The sequence below is a fragment of the Schistocerca piceifrons genome, chromosome 11 (assembly GCF_021461385.2).
Source record: "Schistocerca piceifrons isolate TAMUIC-IGC-003096 chromosome 11, iqSchPice1.1, whole genome shotgun sequence".
NCBI classification, from domain to species: Eukaryota; Metazoa; Arthropoda; class Insecta; order Orthoptera; family Acrididae; genus Schistocerca; species Schistocerca piceifrons.
Genome location: NC_060148.1, coordinates 6,701,837 through 6,728,015, shown reverse-complemented (window position 1 = coordinate 6,728,015; position 26,179 = coordinate 6,701,837). Strand labels below are relative to the sequence as shown.

At 43.9% G+C, this 26,179-nt stretch overlaps 1 protein-coding gene and 1 non-coding gene across 2 annotated transcripts in view; both read left to right on the top strand.

Annotated features, from left to right (window-relative positions):
- Positions 1–26,179, top strand: part of LOC124720199 — a 1,401,865-nt gene that overhangs the window by 751,275 nt on the left and 624,411 nt on the right. Inside the window, exon 6 of the mRNA XM_047245522.1 lies at positions 20,042–20,343. Within this exon, the coding sequence (XP_047101478.1) occupies positions 20,042–20,343 (302 nt within the window). The remainder of the gene's footprint in view (positions 1–20,041; positions 20,344–26,179) is intronic.
- Trnat-ugu lies at positions 19,033–19,106 on the top strand. The gene has a single exon. It is a non-coding gene; the product is annotated as a tRNA-Thr (tRNA).

Below are 26,179 nucleotides of genomic sequence, written 5' to 3'. Positions count from 1 at the left end.
GTCGTCACTATTTTCGTCGTCGTCGTCGTCGTCATAAGATGTTCTGCTTGTTGGCAGGTTCCTCATACAACGGCTGTCACAATCTGACCCTATTCCAGGCCAAGTACTTCGTGGAATATCACCTCCTCTTTTCACTTCATCTAACATTTTCCCTCTTTTCCTTCCAGTTCTCTCCTGTCCCTCCACTGTAGTTCAGTAGTAGTTCTGAGAATTCATTTTCCTGCGAATCCGCAGGCGTACAGAAAAGCACTACATACAAAGTAGTTCTCAAACCTTTTTTTAACTTAAGAGAGCAATTTGCTGCATTACAAACGTTCCTTTTTGTGGAAAGCTCGCTTGGCCATTACAATACTGGATGTTACTTCTTTTTCTCTCACCCAGTTACCAGTTCGCACGCTCCCCAATGTCTCTACTGCATAACCAGTTTCGGTCATGTACCCTCACTACCATAAGTTTTCTTTCTATTGCTTTTCATTCTGCACTCCTGCACTGCCCCCAAGTCTCCGTAATGTTATCCGAAGAGACGCTGTTTTTTCGTCAAAGGACAGACAATACATGAGCAAATCTGGTACACTTGGTCTTCTGGCCTCAGTATTTCCTTCCCAACTCCTAGCATTTTCCATGTGCGGGATCTAAAATAAACAACGTATATCGACGCTGGTGCTGTTCAGAGACTATGTTCTGTGTGATGAATACTGCTGCAAAGATGTTGCCCGCACCACCTACGGATTTCTTTTTCACGTGGACGTCACGCATTTGGTGTAGGAGACACCGATAGACACTCCAGAAGAGGTGGTTTCCCATTTGGCTAAGGCTGCGGCCATTGTTGTAGGAACAGCTGGTTGTTTTGAACGTCTTAGACCATCATGAGCACGCAGGCATCAATTGTGGATTATTGTAAACGGATGACATCTTCAGCAGCGTCTTTAAAAGAATATTCAAGGCTGTTTGAACACCCATCTTTGAACATCACTATCTCCAAAACCTTGCTGGACCACTAGTAGCCAGCCTGTGCATCTGTGACATTTGTCTCACATAAAAGTTTTTTTCGCTAAGTTGTGTTCTCACACCTTGTGTGTGGTAAACAGACTCTGTGAAAAACAGCAATCCTGCCTTACTCCTCTTCAGACTTGAGGCTGTCATAGAATTTTCCAGGTGCGACGTCGCTTTTGTCCTTGTCAATAACGCTTAAGGGGACATTGTATATGCTATGCCGCCAATGTTAAATTATCGAATTTTGAGACCTACTATCTTGGAAGCTTTTTAAGACACCAACTTAAAATTTTCCGTAGTTATTGACTGCACATTTCTAGATACACTGAAGTAGAATTACTACAAAAATTGTTATGTGGGGCATATTATCTTTTTTTTTTTTTTTTTTTTTTTTTTTTTTTTTTTTTTTTTTTTTTTTTTTCAAACACAATTTTTTGACAGAATTCTGTAAATAAATGAACATAATACAACTCCCGATATTTTAATTATTTTAGTTCCATATGTGTTGAATCTCTCACTTGGCATGGTGTGAAAATTTCATGTCTCTACCATCGGTACTTTTTTCGAAAACGGGTCATTTATTGCAAAAAATGTAGTTCAGAGATATTGAGCTTTAAAACTTTTTCTACAAATTCTTATACAGACTTAAATTTCTGCGTCTTTTATGCACTAGAATTGCCCTGGCCCATAGTGTGTGTCTTCTTCAGTGCCACAACAGCCCAGCCCTTGCCAATTCCATTTCTTCCTTGCTTCTTTTGCCATTTGCTGAGCAGCTAACTCTGCTTCACGTACACGAAGCTCATCCAGTTCCCGCAGTCTTTTAGCTGTGTCTTGGCCAAATCTTACCCCCTAACTTCTCCAGAACCTTAAGTCTTTCATAGTTCCCACCATTAAAAGTTATTACAGCATCAGACACTGCTAACTTTGAGTCACAAGACCAAGTACATTTTTATGCACACGGCACCACACAACATTACCTTGAAGGACTGATTCACATTCTGGGTCTTCCCATGTAAACGAAAAGCAGCTGAGGGTTTGCCAAATATCTGTAAGCAGGTTTGATTGCCTACATTACTGCCAAAGGAAGAGAGTGTTTATGTCTAAATTCATGCAGGGTGCCACGAAATACAGCTTGCATTCAGAAACATTATCGTGGTCTCCTTCACTGCTAGCACACGTGTTTTCCAGTACTTCAGAAGAAAATGCAGGTCTCACATATGTTACTCGTTAATTTGCGTTTCTTGAAGTTACTTTTAAGCTTCGTCATTTTATTTACGTATAAAAAGCAAGAGAAGTTAGCTTACTACAAAAATAGCCGATAATCACACAAGTTTCAACGGAAACTATACTCCTGGAAATGGAAAAAAGAACACATTGACACCGGTGTGTCAGACCCACCAACTTGCTCCGGACACTGCGAGAGGGCTGTACAAGCAATGATCACACGCACGGCACAGCGGACACACCAGGAACCGCGGTGTTGGCCGTCGAATGGCGCTAGCTGCGCAGGATTTATGCACCGCCGCCGTCAGTGTCAGCCAGTTTGCCGTAGCATACGGAGCTCCATCGCAGTCTTTAACACTGGTAGCATGCCGCGACAGCGTGGACGTGAACCGTATGTGCAGTGACGGACTTTGAGCGAGGGCGTATAGTGGGCATGCGGGAGGCCGGGTGGACGTACCGCCGAATTGCTCAACACGTGGGGCGTGAGGTCTCCACAGTACATCGATGTTGTCGTCAGTGGTCGGCGGAAGGTGCACGTGCCCGTCGACCTGGGACCGGACCGCAGCGACGCGCGGATGCACGCCAAGACCGTAGGATCCTACGCAGTGCCGTAGGGGACCGCACCGCCACTTCCCAGCAAATTAGGGACACTGTTGCTCCTGGGGTATCGGCGAGGACCATTCGCAACCGTCTCCATGAAGCTGGGCTACGGTCCCGCACACCGTTAGGCCGTCTTCCGCTCACGCCCCAACATCGTGCAGCCCGCCTCCAGTGGTGTCGCGACAGGCGTGAATGGAGGGACGAATGGAGACGTGTCGTCTTCAGCGATGAGAGTCGCTTCTGCCTTGGTGCCAATGATGGTCGTATGCGTGTTTGGCGCCGTGCAGGTGAGCGCCACAATCAGGACTGCATACGACCGAGGCACACAGGGCCAACACCCGGCATCATGGTGTGGGGAGCGATCTCCTACACTGGCCGTACACCACTGGTGATCGTCGAGGGGACACTGAATAGTGCACGGTTCATCCAAACCGTCATCGAACCCATCGTTCTACCATTCCTAGACCGGCACGGGAACTTGCTGTTCCAACAGGACAATGCACGTCCGCATGTATCCCGTGCCACCCACGTGCTCTAGAAGGTGTAAGTCAACTACCCTGGCCAGCAAGATCTCCGGATCTGTCCCCCATTGAGCATGTTTGGGACTGGATGAAGCGTCGTCTCACGCGGTCTGCACGTCCAGCACGAACGCTGGTCCAACTGAGGCGCCAGGTGGAAATGGCATGGCAAGCCGTTCCACAGGACTACATCCAGCATCTCTTCGATCGTCTCCATGGGAGAATAGCAGCCTGCATTGCTGCGAAAGGTGGATATACACTGTACTAGTGCCGACATTGTGCATGCTCTGTTGCCTGTGTCTATGTGCCTGTGGTTCTGTCAGTGTGATCATGTGATGTATCTGACCCCAGGAATGTGTCAATAAAGTTTCCCCTTCCTGGGACAATGAATTCACGGTGTTCTTATTTCAATTTCCAGGAGTGTAGTATCAGAAACGACTGATTTGTTTATTCGTAATGCCAACTTCTGAGACGTAGCAGTAGGCAGAAAACAACGCAATTCATAGCCTTCTAGACTGAGTAGTTTCCAAGATATGACTGCTCAACTGCGCCAGTATAGGTTTTTCCGCAAAATTTGATAGTCACGCGTCGACATTCAAAATATTATTTGAAGGTCTCGCAATTGTCTGATTTTAATGTATTATATCCCAAAAATGTTCAGGAAAGTCCGAAGTACGTTATGGAGTAGAAAACAGAAAATGTCAAATTTCAACGAATTTCACGTGCAATGTCCCGTTAATTAGTCTCGTGTCGTTCCGGTGCACCTTTTCCACTTTCACAATTTCCATCACCTTATCAACTTCCCTCAAGGCCTTTTTTTTTACATAGTTCTCCGTAACTAATTTGCAGTGTGGGGTATTGCGTCAACTGCAGCGGTATAGGTAGCACTTAACATCATTTTCACTTTTTATCTAATCTGCTGAAAATACCACTCCTAGTTGTTAACTGCCGACTCTATTACGACTCCAGATAATGCGCTTACCCTCCTTCACAACTTCCAGACCGTCTATGTCGACAACCGCATATGCCTACACTGCAAGTGACTATACACTGCGTGGCGGAGGGTACGTGTCACTGATACACACGGACTGATAGAAGGAAGTTAAGCCACCAATAGCTGGGGCCGGATATTAATGTAATTACGTACACGCACACATCATCGGAGAGTACGTAAAGGATTAGAATTGCAATCCTCTGTGAATGATGCGATGGTCACCAGTTTGCATTAGAGTTACCGCTGTGTCTTGCAGTGTGTGTAAGTGGCGTTAGCAGCGTCAGATGTTATCACCGTGAAGGATGCCCATATGCCGCGTAATCGGGTGAAACGCGACATATTGTGAAAGTTAGCTCATTGCGGGTCTACATTTGACCAAATAGTTCCGTATCCACATTTATTGGGGCTATCAGATGCCACAGTATGCGATATGTCGATATTTTAAATATGTCTTTATCGTGTCTCGATACAAGTCCGAAAAAGAGTAAAGATATATCGACAGGAAACGTATCGACATACATGTGCCTAAAAATATCGACTTTACATTGTAAATGTACTGCAGGTTTTAAAGGTAGATATTAAAGTATCGATTTATGATTAGATACTCTGTACATCAACAAGCTAGCAGCCTACTTTGTCAAGTGATTTAATTAAGTTTGCCATCTCATCTAACTGGGGTGATAATACATTTGGTTTTCCACAGGGTTCAATCGTGGGTCCCCTTCTCTTCTTGATATATGTGGACGACCTCCTTTCCTACCTGAAACAGGAAGTTCAACTGACGCTGTTTGTTGATGATACAAGCATCATTATTAATCCAATAAAAGAAAGTCCAACTGAAAATGATACAAATAACGTCATTGGAAGAGTCATTAACAGGTTGAAGCGTCCCCTTAGAATATTTGTACAAGACTGTGCTTAAACTGACACACAATATTTTTAGCGCAACGCAATCTGACTTTCAAAAAATCCCTACAAAAGAATGGCCCTGACTAACATTAACCTATACCTTTCACAAATCACTTACCTCACAAAAATCTTCGTTACTGGAACTACTGCAATACAGCGAGCGCCACTACTGCCAGCTAAATAAAAGATTCAAACTACTGAAGGCACTAACTACTGATCGGCATAGTTAGCAAACGAAAGATTTTAATAGAGAACAAACAATGTATTTACCTTAATAGGAAAAATCACAATATACATAGCAGTTCATGACATCCAGTCTTACAAATTTCAAAACTCCGCCATCTCTCTCCCCACATCCACCACTGCTGGCGGCTCACCTGCAACTGCGCAACGCTACGCGCTGTTCACATCCAGCTGCCGCTGCCCAACACTACAATGGCAGACAACAATGCAAACTAGCCACAGATTGCACACAGCACAGCCAGTGATTTTCATACAGAGCGCTATGTGGCGTTGCCAATAAGAAAACATAAACAGCCTACTTACAAGGTTTTCTTCAATTGTGCTTGCTCTAAACTTTGGAAAAACAGTCCATCCAATTTTCTGCTGCAAAACGTACAGTTCCTTCAATAAATATAACACATGAACAGTAGTCAGTAGACAGGATAGATCATACTAAGTTTTCGGGTGTACGCGTACATGAGAATCTTAGTTGGAAAATTCATATTTTGGATCTTCTAAAGCGACTAGGGTCAGCAACTTTTGCAATCAGAATAATTGCCAATTTTGAGGATATAGGAATTAGTAAGCTAACAGACTTTGCATGCTTTCACTCTCTGTCATACGGAGTAATATTTAGACAAAAAGTATTCACTGCTCAAAATAAAGTGGTTAGAGTGATGTGTGGGGTTCATAGTCGCACACCTTGTAGGCATTTTTTTAAATAGTGCATTTACTGAGTAATGAAATTTGTTCTCAACAACACGGACCAATTTAAAAACTGTGACATTCATGATCACAATACCAGAAAAAAGACTGTACTGAACCTATCTTTGGCACAGAAAGGGGAAAAATATGCTGCTATAAAATTTATCGACAAGTTGCCAGATGAAATAAAAATGTCTGAGAGACAGAAGTAATAGCTTCAAAAATAAATTGAAATTCTATCTCCTTGACAACTCCTCCTGTACCATAGATGAATTCTTGAATAGGAGTAAATAAATCTACAAATATAGTATATGCATTTTGTGCCATTTAAGGGAATGGGGGAAATAATAGAAATATGAATCCTTGACTCGGCGCGCATATATATCTCTCATATGTTCTTGTGCACATGACACGTTTCCCACCATAACGGCTAGCGTACCGTGCGATTGATCGACGAACATGCAACTAACCAACTCCCTTATAGCAAGAATCGAAAGGAAAAGGATGCACGTTCATGCATGGCGATAACCTCTTTGCTAACGACGGTAACTGCTCGTAAGTGGTACAGTAAAAGTTTCTGATCGGTCCATCGTTCGGTTTCGTCCATATATGGGATTTGTCCGGAACCCTTCATGTCGACTTCCCTGCCTTCTCATTTTGCAAACGCCAGCGATAGCGATCTATACTCGGTTCATCATAAGAATGAACCTGATGTAAACAAAGACAAACGCGATGACTGGTCAGAAGCCGCAGTACGTATACATTGGCATTGTTACGCTCTTTGAAGTAGGTCCTACTTACGTTATACGTACATTATTACTAACTTAAGTTACATGAAATTTCAAGAATTGAAATGTATTAATAGCTATGAACGTTTTTCTTAATCACGCCTTGGCTGTGCAGTTTTTATTTAAAATATTGTTAGTCATAGCCTCTGCAGCGTTATGCTCCGATTGTCGCGTTGTTAATGCGCAGCATGAAAATGGCTGACTTTGCTTCCTGTTCCGTAGTGAAACACGCGTGTGAAACACGGTTAAAAAAAGGGGGGGCGGGAAATGTGTTGTTCCTAATGTTTTTCATAAATTTACAGAAATAATCGGCTTTAAAGTTTTCCGACGCACTGTATTACATAAAGTTGACATGTAATTTCACGTAAACTCTGTAGGGGAATCGGTAACGTAACAAATTGTTAATAAATTGCAGGTCATGTTTGCTGGTTCAAAAAATCGCCATAGTCATTTTTATTTTCTCGATCAATTTGAAATACCTACCTCTCGTAATTACAAAATTAATCATCATTTTTTTATGATTAATGCACAACTTGTTTCTAATTACATATCGCACGCGAAATTCCTATTTTCATTTCAAATAGAAATTCTTAATTATCGATATTTTATGAAAGACTGTTAATAAAGGTTGCTTAAATTAAGGAAAGATGCTGTTGCCTTCAGTGCAGAGACTGGTTTCATGCAGCTCTCCATGATACTCTATCCTGTGCAAGCTTCTTCATCTCCGAATAACTGCTGGAATCTACGTCCTTCTGAATCTGCTTCATATGTTTTTATCTCTTGGTCTCATAACATAACAATGTCATTTTTAAGACGAAAATGAAAAACCAAATCCTCTTTATTTGGGCTGTGTCCATTATTTTATACCGCAGATGTAGATAAGTGTCATACGAACACGAAAAAGAGTCATTTTCACAGCATCGAGCACACCGTACAAATGCCGCGTTTTTACATTTACCACTGTACCATTACAATACGAACCCAACAGAACTGATTTGGAGCCAAGTTACGGGATCTGGTCAGAGAAATAACAACTATTAAGCTGCCAGACATTACGGAACTAACGCACGCAGCTTTTTCACTGCCGAACGCTGGCGGGATATAGAACGGCACGTCGTAGAAGAAGAAGAGAAAATGCGGCGTGCGGGTGGCTTCGTGGATTCTGTTGTTGACCGACTCGTTATCAGCGTAGCAGGTGACACTTAAGAACTGAAACGTATATCTCGGAATCAAAATGTTCACATGTATGTTAAATCTTACGGGACTTAACTGCTAAGGTCATCAGTCCCTAAGCGTACACACTACTTAACCTAAATTATCCTAAGGACAAACACACAAACCCATGCGCGAGGGAGGACGAACCTCAGCCGGGACCAGCCGCACAGTCCATGACTGCAGCGCCTAAGACCGCTCGGCTAATCCCGCGCGGCTTCCCCGAATCGGATAAGGAAGGAGCTAAGAGATTACCAAATGACTGACTGTAATTAATACCTTCCGCGGCGTCAGTATTCAGCAGTACGGTGAAATCCCTGCAGTACGCTTTTGCATGACACAGAGCTCACTCAGAAAAATTACCCTGTGTTCAACTTACGAATTTTCGTCACTCTTGTTTGTAATTAGAATACTACGTCACGTGACAACGAGAGCATTTTCTGCTGTCCATCTGGTCACCTGAAAAGCGCGCTGTAGTGCTGGAGTTATGTCGAATAGTATTTCATTCTTTTCAAAAATTAAGTATTCGAAGCTATATTGTTTCTCTACCCGTCTTTTCTTCCACCTGAACTGCAACTGTCCACACCATTGCAGGTTAGTAGGACCGCGGGTTGGCCACTGCTGTCCAAGTTTAATGCGCCGATAAAGCTGTTGTCTCACAAATGAACGCTCAGTCTATGTGCGTGTAACACAGCTTAAGACGTACACTTGCGATCGTACTTGACTGTACTGGTCACAGTTTGGCTTCCGCTGCACGCGAAACGAAATTCAATGAGATACAAGCGAGCGCGGAAGAATACATGACGTAATGTTTACATCAGGTTTATTGGTTTGAACCAATGGCTCTGAGCACTAAGGGACTTACCAGCTGAGGTCATCAGTCCGCTAGAACTTAGACCTAGCCGGCCGGAGTGGCCGAGCGGTTCTACGCGCTACAGTCTGGAACCGCGCGACCGCTGCGGTCGCAGGTTCGAACCCTGCCTCGAGCATGGATGTGTGTGATGTCCTTAGGTTAGTTAGGTTTAAGTAGTTCTAAGTTCTAGGAGACCGATGACCTCACAAGTTAAGTCCCATAGTGCTCAGAGTCATTTGAACCCATTTTAAACCTAACTAACCTAAGGACATCACACACACCCATGCCCGAGGCAGGATTCGAACCTGCTCCAGACTGTAGCGCCTAGAACCGCTCGGCCACTCCGGCCGGCAGGTTTATTCTTGGACACAGTATAGCAGTTGTGGTGTCAAAACAGCGTGGTGAAGCTAAAACATTGTGGTCTGGCCCACTGCGAAGACCAGCCTTGTCATTCAGATTCTCGTTCGTCATTTTCAGCAGTTGTTTTTGAAGAATGTGGATTTGAAGAAATAGCTCGCTAGTTGCATTAAACAGCAACTGGTGTGCTGTTTCTTGACATCGGTTATCTTGTTGTTCTATTCACACCGCCACATACCAGTTCTAACAAACCTACCACAACAAAGGTCAAAAATTAAGATTGTAGTGTTGCTCACGCTCCTAAATATCGCATTTTCAGGCAACAACAAAGTTACATTAGGTGGCAGATGTCATTAGAGCACAGTTAATAAAGTCATTTCATGTAATAATGAATAAACTAGGCACTCATGTTTTCGTGTTTCCCACGCTGGTCTCGTTGTAAAATCTTGGCTCAATCGTCGAAAATCTAGGTGGTGATGATTCCAAGCTCGTTCACAAACCATTTTTGGAGATTACACTTTTGCAGGACAATGGTGATGTAAAAAAATAATCAGCACTCCGAATTTAAGTTACACTTCTTTTTTATTCCTTTGTTGCAATATCACGTAACACACACAACATCACAATACAAAACATACTTGAAAACATCTTCCTCACTGTTAAAGTTCACATTTTATTAGCTGACTACAATATGCATCTTTCCAACATGACGTCCAAGACCTGATCTTTCTCAAGGTCCGACACTCTAATAACTAACTAATAACCAACTAATAACCGCTTACGCGCCCAAAAATCAGAGTTACAAAAAATGGCTCTGAGCACTACGGGACTTAACTTCTGTGGTCATCAGTCCCCTAGAACTTAGAACTACTTAAACCTAACTAACCTAAGGACATCACACACATCCATGCCCGAGGCAGGGGTCGAACCTGCGACCGTAGCAGTCGCGCGGTTCCGGACTGAGCGCCTAGAACCGCGAGACCACCGCGGCCGGCGCAGAGTTACAAGCACGTCAAAGATCATAGTGACAAAAGAAAGAATACACACAAGAATAATATCATTGCAGTATAAACATATCGATGTATCAAAGTACCTCTACATTAATGAAATCAAATCTGGATGTTGTCTCAGAAATATGTCAACTACTTTACGGAAACACGCTAGAATATTACTGGTATCGAGAGGTTCAGGTGAGCGGCCGTAATGGTTAGTAATTCAACTACCATTACACAGGGTAATCGGACTGCTTCCACTTTGTGCCACACATACTTGATCCACACCGAAAAAGACAGAGGCTGGACGTGATGAAAGCCCAAAAGGCAGTAAGACTCCTTCACGCAGTGAAAGTAATATTATGTTCGGCCGCGATTTCAAATGAAAAATTCAAATACGCTCCGAAAATTATGAAAAAGACAATATTTTAAAAAAAAATATTGGTACTCGATTTTGCCGTTCTTATACCGATGTATCGGACCGACAGATACCGATATTTTGTGGCAAGATGCCGATAATTTATCAACAGCCTTGCCTCAACTGTCATGGATGGGGGCGCCACCACGTATGTCTTCAGGGCACGGCTGGAAACTCTTTTGACAGCACAACAACGCGCCACGGACATCCAGAATTCTCCGGAGTCACATGTCGCGTGACTACCGCTTGCCATTTTTCATCACGACAACGCTCGTTCACACACGCGGCACGCGCCTCTGGGGACTGTCACTGTAATGCTGTAATTACGGAAAACTATTTTTAGTTTCAGTTTTCTGGTTTCATTTTATTTCCACGTTTTTGTCAGTCAAGTTGTAGTCGCCTTGCACAACAATGAAGTTATTTTAATCGGTTTGCAAAACAAATGTGGCTTTTATTATTGTTTCCCGCAGATGCTGTCAACTGACAAGAAACGAAGTATTTCATTCCACGCTATTGGCTAGTTTCAACTGTGCACAGAGTTCAAAGTGCACATTTTCATCTCCTGGCACGTATGCCATTATGCCGTAATAAAGAATCAGACACGAGACAATATAGTACTGGTACATTCCGAAAAGCGCACAGGAAACCTTGATATCAGGTTAGGACCTACTTCATTGTGAATCTGGACATATGAATGTGTCCTTTAAGCCTAATTATCGTTTTCGTATGGTTTACGAAATTCTTACGCTCTTCAAGTATCCCCTGACTTCGTCTATAAAGTCATGTGAGATCTGCCTTAAGGCTATACGTGTACGGTCGTACCGGCTTCATACGTCATCGTAGCTGCTCACTCGAGTTTTCTAGCGCTCAATGGCAGCCGCCGAAACAAACCCAAGTCTAAGAAGTCGCGAGAAAATTCTGCGAATGGGTCTTCGAAAAGTGTTATTTTCAAAAGAATTTCCTTTCGCATAAGATGAACTATGTTACATGTGAAATATGCTATTAATTTCGTAACTCAGAGAGCGTTTGACTTTCATTTAAAACTTAAAACATTCAAGACCATCCACTTGCAATAATTACCAGCCCAGAACACGACACATTGTCATTATTTAAAATTTTACTCACACATTTGTGTGATGTATCTCAAGGTGTGAGACAAGCTAAAAAGACCAATGTTATCTGTGAAAGCTTAACTTTTCGTGTAGCTTATTAATCTTCGGTATCATACAGGGTGGTTCACGAAGATATTCAACTATTTTCATATGTTATTCCACAAGTAACACTAAAAAAAGTAGTTCATGTTAACATAAGTCAGCAAATGTTTAGTTATGAAGTTAGGCTAGTAAAAGATTTTGTCTGAAATTTAGCAACTTGGCTAATATGAAGCCATCGCGAAACTGTAAGAGGTTAAAGTAAAGCTCGTTTTCCATTTATTCTGTTGTTATTGATCTGGTGAATCTAACAAAACATGTCCCAGACGTGTATCCAGAGCATCCGGAGAAGCAAAGATTATTATCCAAGTAAATTTGTTTACTTTCCATTAAGAATGTAGAAACGTTAATGCCATTGTTGGTAACCGTTAGTGAGTTGTTTAGTCGTTTCCTAACCTTGAAACGAGTTAATTTTCTGTAGTGTTCAGTGAGAAAACACAACAACAATGTATTTAAGTGAAACCACACAATAACGGTTTTATTTTGTGTGTTATTTATGAAATAGGAATGGGACATATTTTATTACTCGTATATTCACCGGACCAGTAACAAAAAAATAAATGGATAAATGGAAATCGTGCTTTACTTAAACCGCGTACAGTTTTGCGGTTCATGTTAGCCAAGTTGCTGAATTTCAGGCAAAATCTATTATTAGTCGTAGCTCTGTAACTAAACATTTGCGGACCTATGTTTATATTAACTTTTTTCTTTAGTTTTACTTGTAGAACAACGTATTAAAATATTTGCGTATCTTCGTGAGTCACCCTTTGCGTGAAAGCTTAGCTTTTCATGTAGCTAGATTGTGTAAATTTGTATGCATCTCAATGGCTGTGATGTCATATCTCACGATCTCTCGTGTTGATACAATTTTGCTGGTACGGTCAGTGGCATATGTGGATTCTGTCGGCCAACCATGTTGCGAATAGTGTTAGTAGTAAAGAAACGGCGAATTAAACCGTCGTAAGCGATGTTGAAGTTCATCTGTGTGAAGAGCTTAAAATGTAGTAAGCGATGAACCTTTTTTTTTTTTTTTTTTTTTTTTTTTTTTTTTTTTTTTTTTTTTTTTTTTTTTTTTTTTTTTGCTTTCATCGTTTTGCTGGGGATACTAATAAGAAAATGTTTTCGAAAAGTTTGAAATTGTGTGTAAAGTATCATGGCAGTCGCTGAATGGTCTCATTGCCCAATATTGGATGAATACAGTTTGGGTAAATTGCGCACCATGAATTACGCTGTCTCGAGCCATAGACAGTAACTATTAATACCTGTCTTAGTGTGTTAAAACTCCAACATAAGATTATACTCTTAATGAGTGGCTTATGAGAGCATTTCAAATTTTTGAAGTCGGTCAGTAATTACATCAAATACTACTGTAGCACCCGCTGTTTCGATCACGTATAGATCTGTTCTTGTTTTTGTTTTCCTTTAGTAAGATTTTTATGTTGACAAATTGCAACACCTTATCTTTCCACGCAGAAGAAAGACATACAAGCGTGGTCTTTTCAGAATGTACTTTCGACCAAAAAGTGATTCTTGTACCGGAAGTACGAGGTGCTTGTTAATCGTGCCTTTTGCGTTGACGTGGAGATATTTCCATAGCAGCTTACATCTGCTAACAAATATTTCGTCATACCGAACCATAAATTGAAATACCAGTTTTGATAGATTCAGCTTAAATTTTTTTAATATAACTGACGATTGTCTTAAAAATTCTCACCCCGTGTTACACTGTCATAGATAGTATTTCCGTTGCTCTCGCCCAGAGAAGGCGTCGGCTGTCTCTGTCCGCTAGCATGCTTTATCTACCACCAGAATCTCTCTGGATTTTCTGCCAGGTTTCGAGATAAATTTTCTTTGTAGAAGCTATTGCGAGGGCTGCTCAAAAACTAAGGTGACTTTCCAAATCACGGGGGCAACGTACATTCGATCATCGATCCTTTTTTTTTTGTTATGTTGGTACAGATGTCCCGAACATACGTTCAGAGTTTAGAGTGTACAGCCTACTTGGTTTGTTTCTAGCAGATGGAAAGATTAGACGTGCTTTAGTGTCCTCGGAGATTTTCGATTATTATAAAAAATGGAGCAGTGAATCTGCATCAAATTTTGTGTGTAAAATGGAGTCAGGTGCTTTAAAACACTTGAAATGTCGACAGTGGCATACGGTGAATCTGCCGTAAGTAAAAAAAAAAAAAAAAAAAAAAAAATAGTTCGCTAGTGGTACAAGCTCTTCCAAGATGGCCGAGAAGTTGCCAATGATGAACGTCACTTTGGACGCCCCAGCGCATCAACAACAGATGATAACATCGAAGGTGTGAAGAAAACTGTTTTGGAAAATCGTAGAATTACCGTAAGAGAAGTTGCTGAGGATATTGGCATATCTGTCGTCATGTAACTTTTTCTGACGTTTCCGGCACGAGGTGTGCGTCGGCGAAGTTTGCTCCGAAACTACTCAATTTTGATCAGAAGATCAGTCGCACAATCATCGCTCGAGAGGATCCTGAATGACGTCAGTGGTGATCCTGATTTGCTCAAAAGGGTCATAACTGGTGTCGAGACATGGGTTTACGGCTGTGACGTCGGAACCACAGCCTAATCGTCCCAATGGAAGCATCCTGGAGAGCCGAGATCGAAAAAAGAACGCAAAGTTCGATCAAATGTCAAAAGTTTTGCTGACTGTTTCGTTTCTTTCAATTACCGTTGCGTAGTTCACCAAGAATTTTTGCCTCGAGGTCGTACGGTCAATAAGGGGTATTACCATGACGTTGTGCCCCGTCTACTAGAAGCAATACGCAAAATGCATCCGCCATTGTGGAGAAACAGTTCATGGCTTTTCAATTACGATATTGCACCTGCCCATTCATCTTTGCTTGTGAGAGATTTTTTGGCCAAAAACAACCAGACAACCAGACAATCATGCCTCAGTCACCATATTCACCGGATTTGTCCCGCTGCGACTTTTTCCTGTTCCCAGAACTGAAGAGACCTACTGAAGGACAAAGAATTTAAACGGTTGAGGAAATAAAAGCTGCAACGCTGGAAGCACTCAACGCTGTACCAGGAAGTGCTTCGAGGATTGGAAGAATCATTGACACAAGTGTATTGTGTCTGAGGGGCATTAGGAGGGGCATTTGAAAAATCACTGCAAAAATAAAAACTACGTATGTGTTTGGGGTAAAACTTTATTTTTGGATGTAGTCTTCTTCTAGACTTACACACTTCGTCCAACGCTGTTCTAATTTGTTGATCCCTTCCGAGTAACAGGAATTTTCCAAGTCTGCGAAATAGCTATTAGTTGCTGCAATCACCTCCACGTTTGAATAAAATCTTTGTCCCGCCAGCCATTTCTTCAAACTGGGGAACAAATAGTAGACCGAGGGAGCCAAGTCTGGAGAATAGGGGGGAGGGGGGGAGATGTGAAACGAGTTGGAATCCTATTCCCATTAATTTTGCGACCATAACTGTTGAGATGACGGAAAATGACTTTTTTGCGGTCCGATAGTTCGCGTTTTTCTTGCAGCTCGGTTTTCAAAAGGTTCAATAACGCTGAGTAATATGCACCTGTAATAGTTTTACCCTTTTCCAGATAGTCGATGAGGACTATCCCTTGCGATTCCTAAAAGACAGTCGCCATAACGTTTCCGACTGAAGGAATGGTCTTCGCCTTTTTTGGTGCAGATTCTCTCTTGGTAAACCATTGTTTACATTGTTCTATGGTCTCAGGAGTATAGTAATGTATCCACGTTTCATCCACAGTGGCGAAACGACGCTTAAAGTCCTAAGGATTCTTCCTGAACAGCTGCAAACTATCCTTCGGCCACTTCACACGATTCCGTTTTTGGTCAAGCGTGAGCAATCGCGGAACCCATCTTGCGGATAGCTTTCTCGTGTCCAAATGTTTGTGCAGAATATTATGTGCCGGTTCATTCGAGATGGCCACATCTCACGCACCGGAACTTTTCCGTCGTCTATCACCACATCATGGATTTTATCAACGATTTCTGGAGTCGTAACCTCCACAGGGCGTCCAGAACGTTCAGCGTCACTAGTGCCCATATGGCCACTCCGAAAATATTGAAACCACTTCACTAATGGAAGGTGGAGAGTGACCGTAATGTTTTGCAAGCTTCTCTTTAGTCTCCAGAGGCGTTTTGCCTTTCGTAAAGTAATGTTTAATCAGCACACGAAATTCTTTTTCGTCCATTTTTTCGACAATCACTCGACTTCCTTGATTCACACGAATGCCAAAGAAATAGACCAATATGGCTGAAACTTGGTGTTCGTTTTCGACCATAGATGCTAGTAGACTGGCCTTGCTGTGCAGAAGCTATAGGGCTGGTGTGGCTCCAACATAAGCCACGAGACTGTTGGCAAAGCGTGGCGGGATTTCAAATCAGCGGTCTGCCATCCTATGTTTGTATCGTATTTTCCCCACATTTCTCAGTTGACTGCCAAACGCTTCCAACAAAAATTACTTTTTTATTTGCGAAAAGTTACGCCAGAACTACATTTGACCTGGATTTGTTCACAGTACCATTTATAAAATCTAACAAATACATCGAACGCCCCTATGGTGGGCACCGGGACGAAATTACTATAAACTATCAATTAAAGTAAAATGTCGTTAAAATTCTTTTAAACAGTAAGAGTGGGCTCGTGTCAAAACTCTAAACATTGGATTCGCCGCGTTTTGAGCTCTAGTCACTTAAAAAGGAAAATGGGATATGGGAATTATGTCAACTATAGGTGCCAAAATAGTCGACTTTAGGAGCAGGTGAATTTTAGAGTATCAATTTTAGTTGCACTTCAAAGGTTCAGTTCCCACTATCTTTCCAAAAGTTTAAACAATCAGTTTAAAAAAATATATTTTAGATGAAATGTGAGACTTTGAAATTTCAGAAAATAATTTTGGAGCCTACATTTATTTAATAGTATTAGAAGGTAGAAAAAAATTCTCTTCCATGTGTCGACTATAGGTGCTGTTACCTTATAATCTCACTTGTATATACAGACCCTTCAGGGTCTGTATCCAAAGCTGCCTTCGGTTTTCATCCTTGGGGAACCTATGGGTAGGAACGAGAAACAGTTATACTTACTTCTGTAACCGAATTATCACAGATACTTTCCAAAATATGAGTCTGACTTTACAGGCATCACTTTCAACACTTTAATTTACGTGATACTCTATTTCAAGTGTAAAAACCATATAAAAGTCACTTCAGGAGATGTCAATAAACGGATCTGCACTATCATAGAAACACTTACACGTGAAATGTAACGCCATTTCCCTCGACAAAACGCTGAGTACAGCCACAAGCGCAACACGAAACAACCATGTTTTGCCAACATTCACGTGACTTTAGCCCAGAGATGTTGGAGCCACGAAAATGACGTCAGGCGCAGTCTATCATATTTATGGTCGAAGCAGGCCCCCACAACGGCACGAGTGGTCGACTTTGAAGAGCGGACAAATTGAATAGCTGGGCGGCGGCCATTAGAGTGGTAAACTGACACGCGGAGTTCGAAGGTTTATACATCGCTTTTGGTTATAAAATGCCTTCCCGTAAGTTAGGTCGCAAACATAATGCCTCATTTAAATACGTTACTACAATATACTTTTTAATTTATGAACAAACAGCAACTAGTCACTGTTTATGAATTTATCTTACGTACTACATGGAATCTGCCGTACCTAAAAGTTACGTACTGGACCCCTAGCATTTTTCATAGTTCATTTACGATAGATGTACGCAAAATGCATCAAAATACTCGAAGATTTGCCCGCTATATTAATAGATATTTTCTGACTCTACCTTGCTTTAGATTTTATGACGAATTATCAAGTTTCAACCTAAACTAGACCATGAAAACACTACAGATCGGCCAACTTTCTTCAAAATGATCAGAACACATAAAATGGTATTCTGTCCCTCGGAAAAGTTGCCTCCTGACAGCGTGTAACCATTTTTGTAACAGCTATGGTTTTGAGAAAGGAAACCTGCAAATAGATGCACAGACATTATGCTAATACCGTGTTACAAAAACATTTATTAAGCAAGTGCACCGACATAAAAAACAACTTAAAATATCCACATACCTGAGAAATGTAATAGTCGTTCCTTTCTCGAATTTATTTGTACAATTAATCGCTGCACAACTCTTCACCATTGTACTTCTTTTGAGTGGAACGTACAGACAGTAGAATTACGAGTAACAAATACCGTGTGTACGTCCCAACAAATGTACAACGTTGAATCAGGGTCTTCATAAACAACAATACTACACAACACATAAGACTACAACTACTATAATGGCGTCCAGCCGAAGGTTCAAATTATCCCGCGACTGCGGCGCCATCAGTGAGTCTAGTTATTTTTTACAAGGTCTTTGGGTCGAAGGCTGAAACTTGGTGTGTGTTCTTTCCAAAGATGCTACTAACTGAACATGGCCTCGATACGCGCCGGTGGTGCCATCTCTCGGGCTTTGCACGGACTTTCCAAACGCTCCTCGACCGCACGGGATTGGCCGAACGGTCTCAGACGCTGCAGTCATGGACTCTGCGGCTGGTCCCGGCGGAGGTTCGAGTCCTCCCTCGGGCATGGGTGTGAGTGTGTGTGTGTGTGTGTTTGTCCTTAGGATAATTTAGGTTAAGTAGTGTGCAAGCTTAGGGACTGGTGACCGTAGCAGTTCCATAAGATTTCACACACAATTTTTGAACAAACGCCCCTCGTACTTTGCTTGGGAGAACATGAATACTGATGAATAAATAAATATACTAAGATGGTATCTGTTCTTTCGGACATGTGCGAAAGAACAGATAGCGTCTTAGTATATTAAGGCTGAGCGACCACTTGACCATCTTCTTCTTCTGTGCGAATGCACGAACAGTGCCCGAACTCTTACCGGAATCGGCAACGCGCCGCGAGTAATGAGTATAATGGGCGGGGGCACTACGAATGTAGTGCGGGACAATACGTTGAGAATGTGGGTTTCGCGGGAGGCGTGCCAGAGATAAATCCCTGCAGTCGCGCTATCCTCTGTGTCCTCGATGGCTCAGATGGATAGAGCGCCTGCCATGTAAGCAGGAGATCCCGGATTCGAGTCCCGGTCGGGGCACACATTTTCATCTGTCCCCGTTGACGTATGTCAACGCCTGTAAGCAGCTAAGCGTGTTCATTTCATTGTAATTTCAAATAAATAAGTATTCGTTCATAAAATATACAGGGTGTTACAAAAAGGTACGGGCAAACTTGCAGGAAACATTCCTCACACACAAATAAACAAAATATGTTAAGTGGACATGTGTCCGGAAACGCTTAATTTCCATGTTAGAGCTCATTTTAGTTTCGTCAGCCTACGCTCAATGGAGCACGTTATCATGACTTCGTACGCGATACTCTACCTGTGCTGCTAGAACATGTGCCTTTACAAGTACGACACAGCATGTGGTTCGTGCACGATGGAGCTCCTGCACATTTCAGTCCAAGTGTTCGTACGCTTCTCGACAACAGATTCGGTGACCGACGGATTGGTAGAGGCGGACCAATTCCGTGGCCTCCACGCTCTCCTGACCTCAACCCTCTCGACTTTCATTTACGGGGGCATTTGAAAGCTCTGGTCTACGCAACCCCGGTACCAAATGTAGAGACTGTTCGTGCTCGTATTGTGGACGGCTGTGATACAATACGCCGTTCTCCAGGGCTGCATCAGCGCATCAGCGATTCCGTGCGACGGAGGGTGGATGCGCGTATCCTCGCTAACCGAGGACATTTTGAACATTTCCTGTAACAAAGTGTTTGAAGTCACGCTGGTACGTTCTGTTGCTGTGTGTTTCCATTCCATGATTAATGTGATTTGAAGAGAAGTAATAAAATGAGCTGTAGCATGGAAAGTAAGCGTTTCCGGACACATGTCCACATAACATATTTTCTTTCTTTGTGTGTGAGGAATGTTTCCTGGACGTTTGGCCGTACCTTTTTGTAACACACAGTACAGCGAGCTCACTCGTGGAAGAGACCCAGTGCACTGAGCGCGGTGTCCTGGTGTTGCAGGCACGTGGAGCATGGCGCAGTCTCGCCACCGACCGGGCGCCATCTCCCCCGGTCCCCAACAGCAGCAGCAGCAGCAGCCGCGGCGGCGGTCCGGCGATGACGTGGTGTCGGCGCCGCCCCCGCAGCACAGCCCCCAGCCGGCGCCGCCCCCGCCCCCGCAGCCGCAGCCGTCGCCCTCCCGCCAGCGCCACTCCACGCTGCTGGACGCTTTCCGCCCCCGCAGCAAGTCCGACGCCGGCGGCCACAAGACGCCGCGCCGCCCCGGCGCCAACATCATCTCCCACATGAAGAGCGCCGTGCAGGTGAGGAAGGCCACTAAAACTGCTACACCTAGAAGAAATGCACATGATAAACGGGTATTCACTGGACAAAAATACTACACTACATCTGACATCTGATTACATTTTCACGCAACTTCGGTGCATAGATCCTGAGAAATAAGTACCCAGAACAACCACCTCTGGCCGTAATAACGGCCTCGATACGCCTGGGCATTGAGTCATACAGAGCTCGGATGGCGTGTACAGGTACAGCTGCCCGTGCAGCTTCAACACGATACCACAGTCCATCGAGAGTAGTGACTGGCGTATTGTGACGAGCCAGTTGCTCGGCCACCATTGACCAGACGTTTTCAGTTGGTGAGAGATCTGGAGAATGTGCTGGCCAGGGCAGCAGTCGAACATTTTCTGAATTCAAAAGGCCTGTACAGGACCTGCAACATGCGGTCGTGCATTATCCTGCTGAAAAGTAGGGTTTCGCAGGGATCGAATGAAGGGTAGAGCCACGGGTCGTAATACATCTGAAATATAACGTCCACTGTTCAAAGTGCCGTCAGTGCGAACAAGAGGTGACCGAGACGTGTAACCAATGGCACCCCATACCATCACGCCGTGTGATATGCCAGTATGGCGATGACGAATACACGCTTCCAATGTGCGTCCACCGCGATGTCGCCGAACACGGATGCGACCATCGTGATGCTGTTAACAGAACCTGGATTCATCCGAAAAAATGACGTTTTGCCATTCGTGCACCCAGGTTCCTCTTCGATTACACCATCGCAGGCGCTCCTGTCTGTGGTGCAGCGTCAAGAGTAACTGTAGCAACGGTCTCCGAGCTGATAGTCCGTGCTGCTGCAAACGTCGTCCAACTGTTCGTGCAGATGGTTGTTGCCTTGCAAACGTCCCCATCTGTGGACTCACGGATCGAGACGTGGCTGCACGATCCGTTACAGCCGTGCGGATAAGATGCCTGTCATCTCGACTGCTAGTGATACGAGGCCGTTGGGATCCAGCACGGCGTTCCGCATTTCCCTCCCGAACCCACCGATTCCATATTCTGCCAACAGTCGTTGGATCTCGACCGACGCGAGCAGCAATGTCGCGATACGATAAACCGCAATCGCGATAGCCTACAATCCGACCTTCAGCAAAGGCGGAAACGTGATGGTACGCATTTCTCCTCCTTACACGAGGCATCACAACAACGTTTCACCAGGCAACGCCGGTCAACTGCTGTTTGTGTATGAGAAATCGGTTGGAAACTTTCCTCATGTCAGCACGTTGTGGGTGTCGCGACCGGCGCCAACCTCGTGTGAATGCTCTGAAAACCTAATCATTTGGATATCACAGCATCTTCTTCCTGTCGGTTAAATTTCTCGTCTGTAGCACATTATCTTCGTGGTGTAGCAATTTTAATGGCCAGTAGTGTACCTCGGTAATGTCCGACTGCTGCCACGAATGTTTCTGGTGCTGCGGTGCTCCCCATCTACGTATGTACTAGAGATCAGAAATGAGCGCTCTTTGAACTCTCCAGCGAGTGCTCTTGCCGGTATCTCAGAACTGGCCGTCTCCATGTGTGTCCGCCACTACGCACCCGTCACTCGACTCTGATGTCTGGTACAAGTGGACTCTGCTCCCTCAACAAGGAAAGTGCGTACAAGAGTTGAAGAGCAGTATGCGACCATTTCGAAACAAATTTCCGCTGTTAAAGTGTGACAAATTTGTGGGACTCAACTAAACAAGCGAGTTCTATACCAAAATAACAGCTTGCTAGTGAAAGATGGGTTTATATACAGGGTGAGTCACCTAACGTTACCGCTGGATATATTCCGTAAACCACATCAAATACTGACGAACCGATTCCACAGACAGAACGTGAGGAGAGGGGCTAGTGTAATTGTTTAATACAAACCATTAAAAAATGCACGGAAGTATTTTTTAACACAAACCTACGTTTTTTTAAATGGAACCCCTTTAGTTTTGTTAGCACATCTGAACATATAAACAAATACGTAATCAGTGCCGTTTGTTGCATTGTAAAATGTTAATTACATCCGGAGATATTGTAACCTAAAGTTGACGCTTGAGTACCACTCTTCCGCTGTTCGATCGTGTGTATCGGAGAGCACTGCAACATACATCGCGTTTCTACAGAATGATCTGCCAACGTTGCTCAAGAATGTCCCACTGGAAACGCGTCGACGTATGTGGTATCAGCATGATGGTGCACCTGCACATTCCGCAATTAACACTAGGCTGGCCCTTGACAGGATGTTCGACGGGCGTTTCATAGGACGTGGAGGACGCATAAATTGGCCAGCCCGTTCTCCTGATCTTACACCTCTGGACTTCTTTCTGTGGGGTACGCTAAAGGAGAATGTGTACCGTGATCTGCCTACAACCCCAGAGGATATGAAACAACGTATTGTGGCAGCCTGCGGCGACATTACACCAGATGTACAGCGGCGTGTACGACATTCATTACGCCAGAGATTGCAGTTGTGTGCAGCAAATGATGGCCACCACATTGAACATCTATTGGCCTGACATGTCGGCACACACTCTATTCCACTCCGTAATTGAAAACGGAAACCACGTGTGTACGTGTACCTCACCCCTCATGGTAATGTACATGTGCGTCAGTGAAAAAGACCAATAAAAAGGTGTTAGCATGTGGACGTAATGTGCTGTTGCAGTCTCTTCTGTACCTAAGGTCCATCACCGTTCCCTTTGGATCCCTACGTAATTCGGTGCTCTCCGATACACACGATCCAACAGCGGAGGAGTGGTACTCAAGCGTCAACTTTACGTTACAATATCTCCGGATGTAAATAACATTTTACAATGCAACAAACGGCACTCATTACGTATTAGTTTATATGTTCAGATGTGCTAACGAAACTAACGGGGTTCCATTTAAAAAAAGGTAGGTTTGTGTTAAAAAACATACTTCCGTGCATTTTTGTATGGTTTGTATTAACCAATTACACTAGCCCCTCTCCTCACGTTCGGTCTGTGGAATCGATTCGTCAGTATTTGATGTGGTTTACGGAATATATCCAGCGGTAATGTTGGGTGATTCACCCTGTATACATTTATATTGATAAAAGTTTCACTTAAATCTGTTGAGAGCACGTACTACAATTATGTCGACACAAACACACATGCAAGGTATTGCAGACTCTGTAACGATAGTACAATAAACATAAGTGGAGGAGGAACTGCAACATGTTAGTGGTGATTAATTACTAAAATTAATTACAAAGTAGAACGATGTGCCACAGATGCAAGAAATACAGGAATAGCACCCTGTTCTGTCGCAGTGATGCAATAGTTACTTTCCCCGGAGCCTAGTTTTCATTTGATGCACGACATACATTTCCTCATAGTGGAGGTGGAATAAACGAGAAAACAACCATGTTGTTTGCACTGGACGAAATTGGTATCCTGTTCGTCTGAAGCGTGGACTGTAGCGTGAAACTTAGTCCACATATCACAGCTCGTGCTCTAGTGGAACACATCTGTACTTGTGTAGTTCGTCGTATTACATATTCCACAGTCTCACGAAATGCAGCTTCTCCAAAAGCACATCCGATCGCGACAGTAGCTCATTTCGCCTTCACAGTGTTACTTCAAACCAGCAGGGTCGTGTGCCTATCTTCTGTACTAACAATAAGTCTCCACTGTACACCTCAGGGAGAGAGAACGGGTCAGTCAGTCTGAAGTGACCGTTCTCAATCTGGTCCTACTTGCGGAAGTACAGTGGGATCGGACAATGCCCATTAGCACTGATGTAACAGCGGCGCCTTGATTTGTGAAGCGTGTGAACTGCAACTTCTGACCCCTACTCGATCTGTTTCTGGTCTCTACTATATTGATGAGACAAAATATTATCACCATCTGTAGCGCGTTGGCCCAATTTCGGGATGCAATACAGCATCGATTTTCCATGCGACTGGTTCAACTACAGCTTCGTAGGTATCCGGAGGTATCAGGCACCAAATGCCTGCGAACAAGTCGCTAGTTTGTGTTTACAGTGCTGGCTGATTATAGTGTTCCATGTATAACCCTTCAGTTTCAGATTAGGGGAAGTCAGCGGTGATGATATCGCCTTTTCACTGTCACGGTCCTCAAACCACTCTTCCAAAATTTTGGTGTTCCGACTTGGAAACAAATCCTTCTAGGAGATGCCACCACGAATGCCTAAAACATAAAGCATGTAGGGATGCAGGTGGTGTGCAATAACGGATCATATAGTCCATAGGTGTCACCCTGCCTTTGATTACTATTTGGATGCCTAGATGAATGTTGTTGTTGTAGTTGTTGTTGTGTTGCTTGAGGCTTTCCCGACGGACATGTTGTATATATGGTTCTCGGGCGAGACGTCGGATGTCATAGTGAAAACTCCACAATATTTCGTCAGCGCAACTGGCCGACATCTTCAGGTGCGACGAACACACTGCTAAGGCAGGACCAGGGCTCCCCATTTATGCCAGTTTTAGGCAGGAAGTGCGCATGCGTGGAGGCGCCAAATTCGATGGCCAATAGCGACGATATCAACTGATAGCTGGAAGTACAGTAACGCCACCTACAGGATGAAGAACCAAATACTTCGGCGCACGCGCGGAGGCTGCCGCCGCTGCTCTGCGCTGCCATCGGCAGCCCCAGTGACCTCTGTCGGAAGCCGCAAGCAGCACTGCGCGTCCACGTAGGCATCTTGATTATCCTCCCGTTGTCAACAGAATATTTATGTTGCTGGCGAATCGTCGTCCGTCTTATGACCAAAAGTATTCCTCTCTGCTTGCGGCTTCCGACAGAGGTCGCTGGGGCTGCCGATGGCAGCGCAGAGCAGCGGCGGCAGCCTCCGCGCGTGCGCCGACGTATTTGGTTCTTCATCCTGTAGGTGGCGTTACTGTCCTTCCAGCTATCAGTTGATATCGCCGCTATTGGCCATCGAATTTGGCGCCTCCACGCATGCGCACTTCCTGCCTAAAACTGGCATAAATGGGGAGCCCTGGTCCTGCCTTAGCAGTGTGTTCGTCGCACCTGAAGATGTCGGCCAGTTGCGCTGACGAAATATTTTGTTGTTGTTGTTGTTGTTGTGGTTCTCCCACTTATGACAGCATAATACTGCCCCTACTGGCCTTGAATATGGTGCAGCAAATGATTGCGTATGTGGAGATGACCATTGACCTTTTATAACAATGAATTTGATTTACTCGACACATTTCCATTCAAATTTGGAAATTTGTGGTAATATCTTATTGGTCCAAACTGCTAGGGTCATCGGTCCCTAAGCTTACACACTACTTGAACGAACTTACACTAAGGACCCATGCTCGAGGGAGGACTCGAACCTCTGACAGGGGGAGACATCCTTTGAACACCGGTCCAGTCTCGATGATCCCATGCCCATTGGAATCATAAATGATGATATCATTGGATCAGCCTGGCAACACACATGGTTTACCTGCTGACGAGATCCACTTTACGCGATTTGTGCCGAGTGGTGTGCTCCAAAACAGTTGGGCCAGGACCCGCACAGTAGTGTGTCATCAGATCTCCCACGGATCACCATCTGTCTTGCTTTACATAGTGGACAAGCCTCTGACGTCCACATTCTATGTGCGACTGCGGATGCCCACATCTTGTCGCCTAGTCTGCTCACGATGGTACCATGTCAACAGGCTACCGGCTTTGCAATTTGCCATTTCGAAGATGGTCGTTCCTAGTCGCCACGCCAAAAGATCCTGCTCTTTGACAAAGTCACTTCTATCACTGACTTTCCCAGTTTGTGGCCAGTGTCATCTCTACAGTGATTCACTATTGGTCTCTGCTCTGCTTATATACTTCCTTT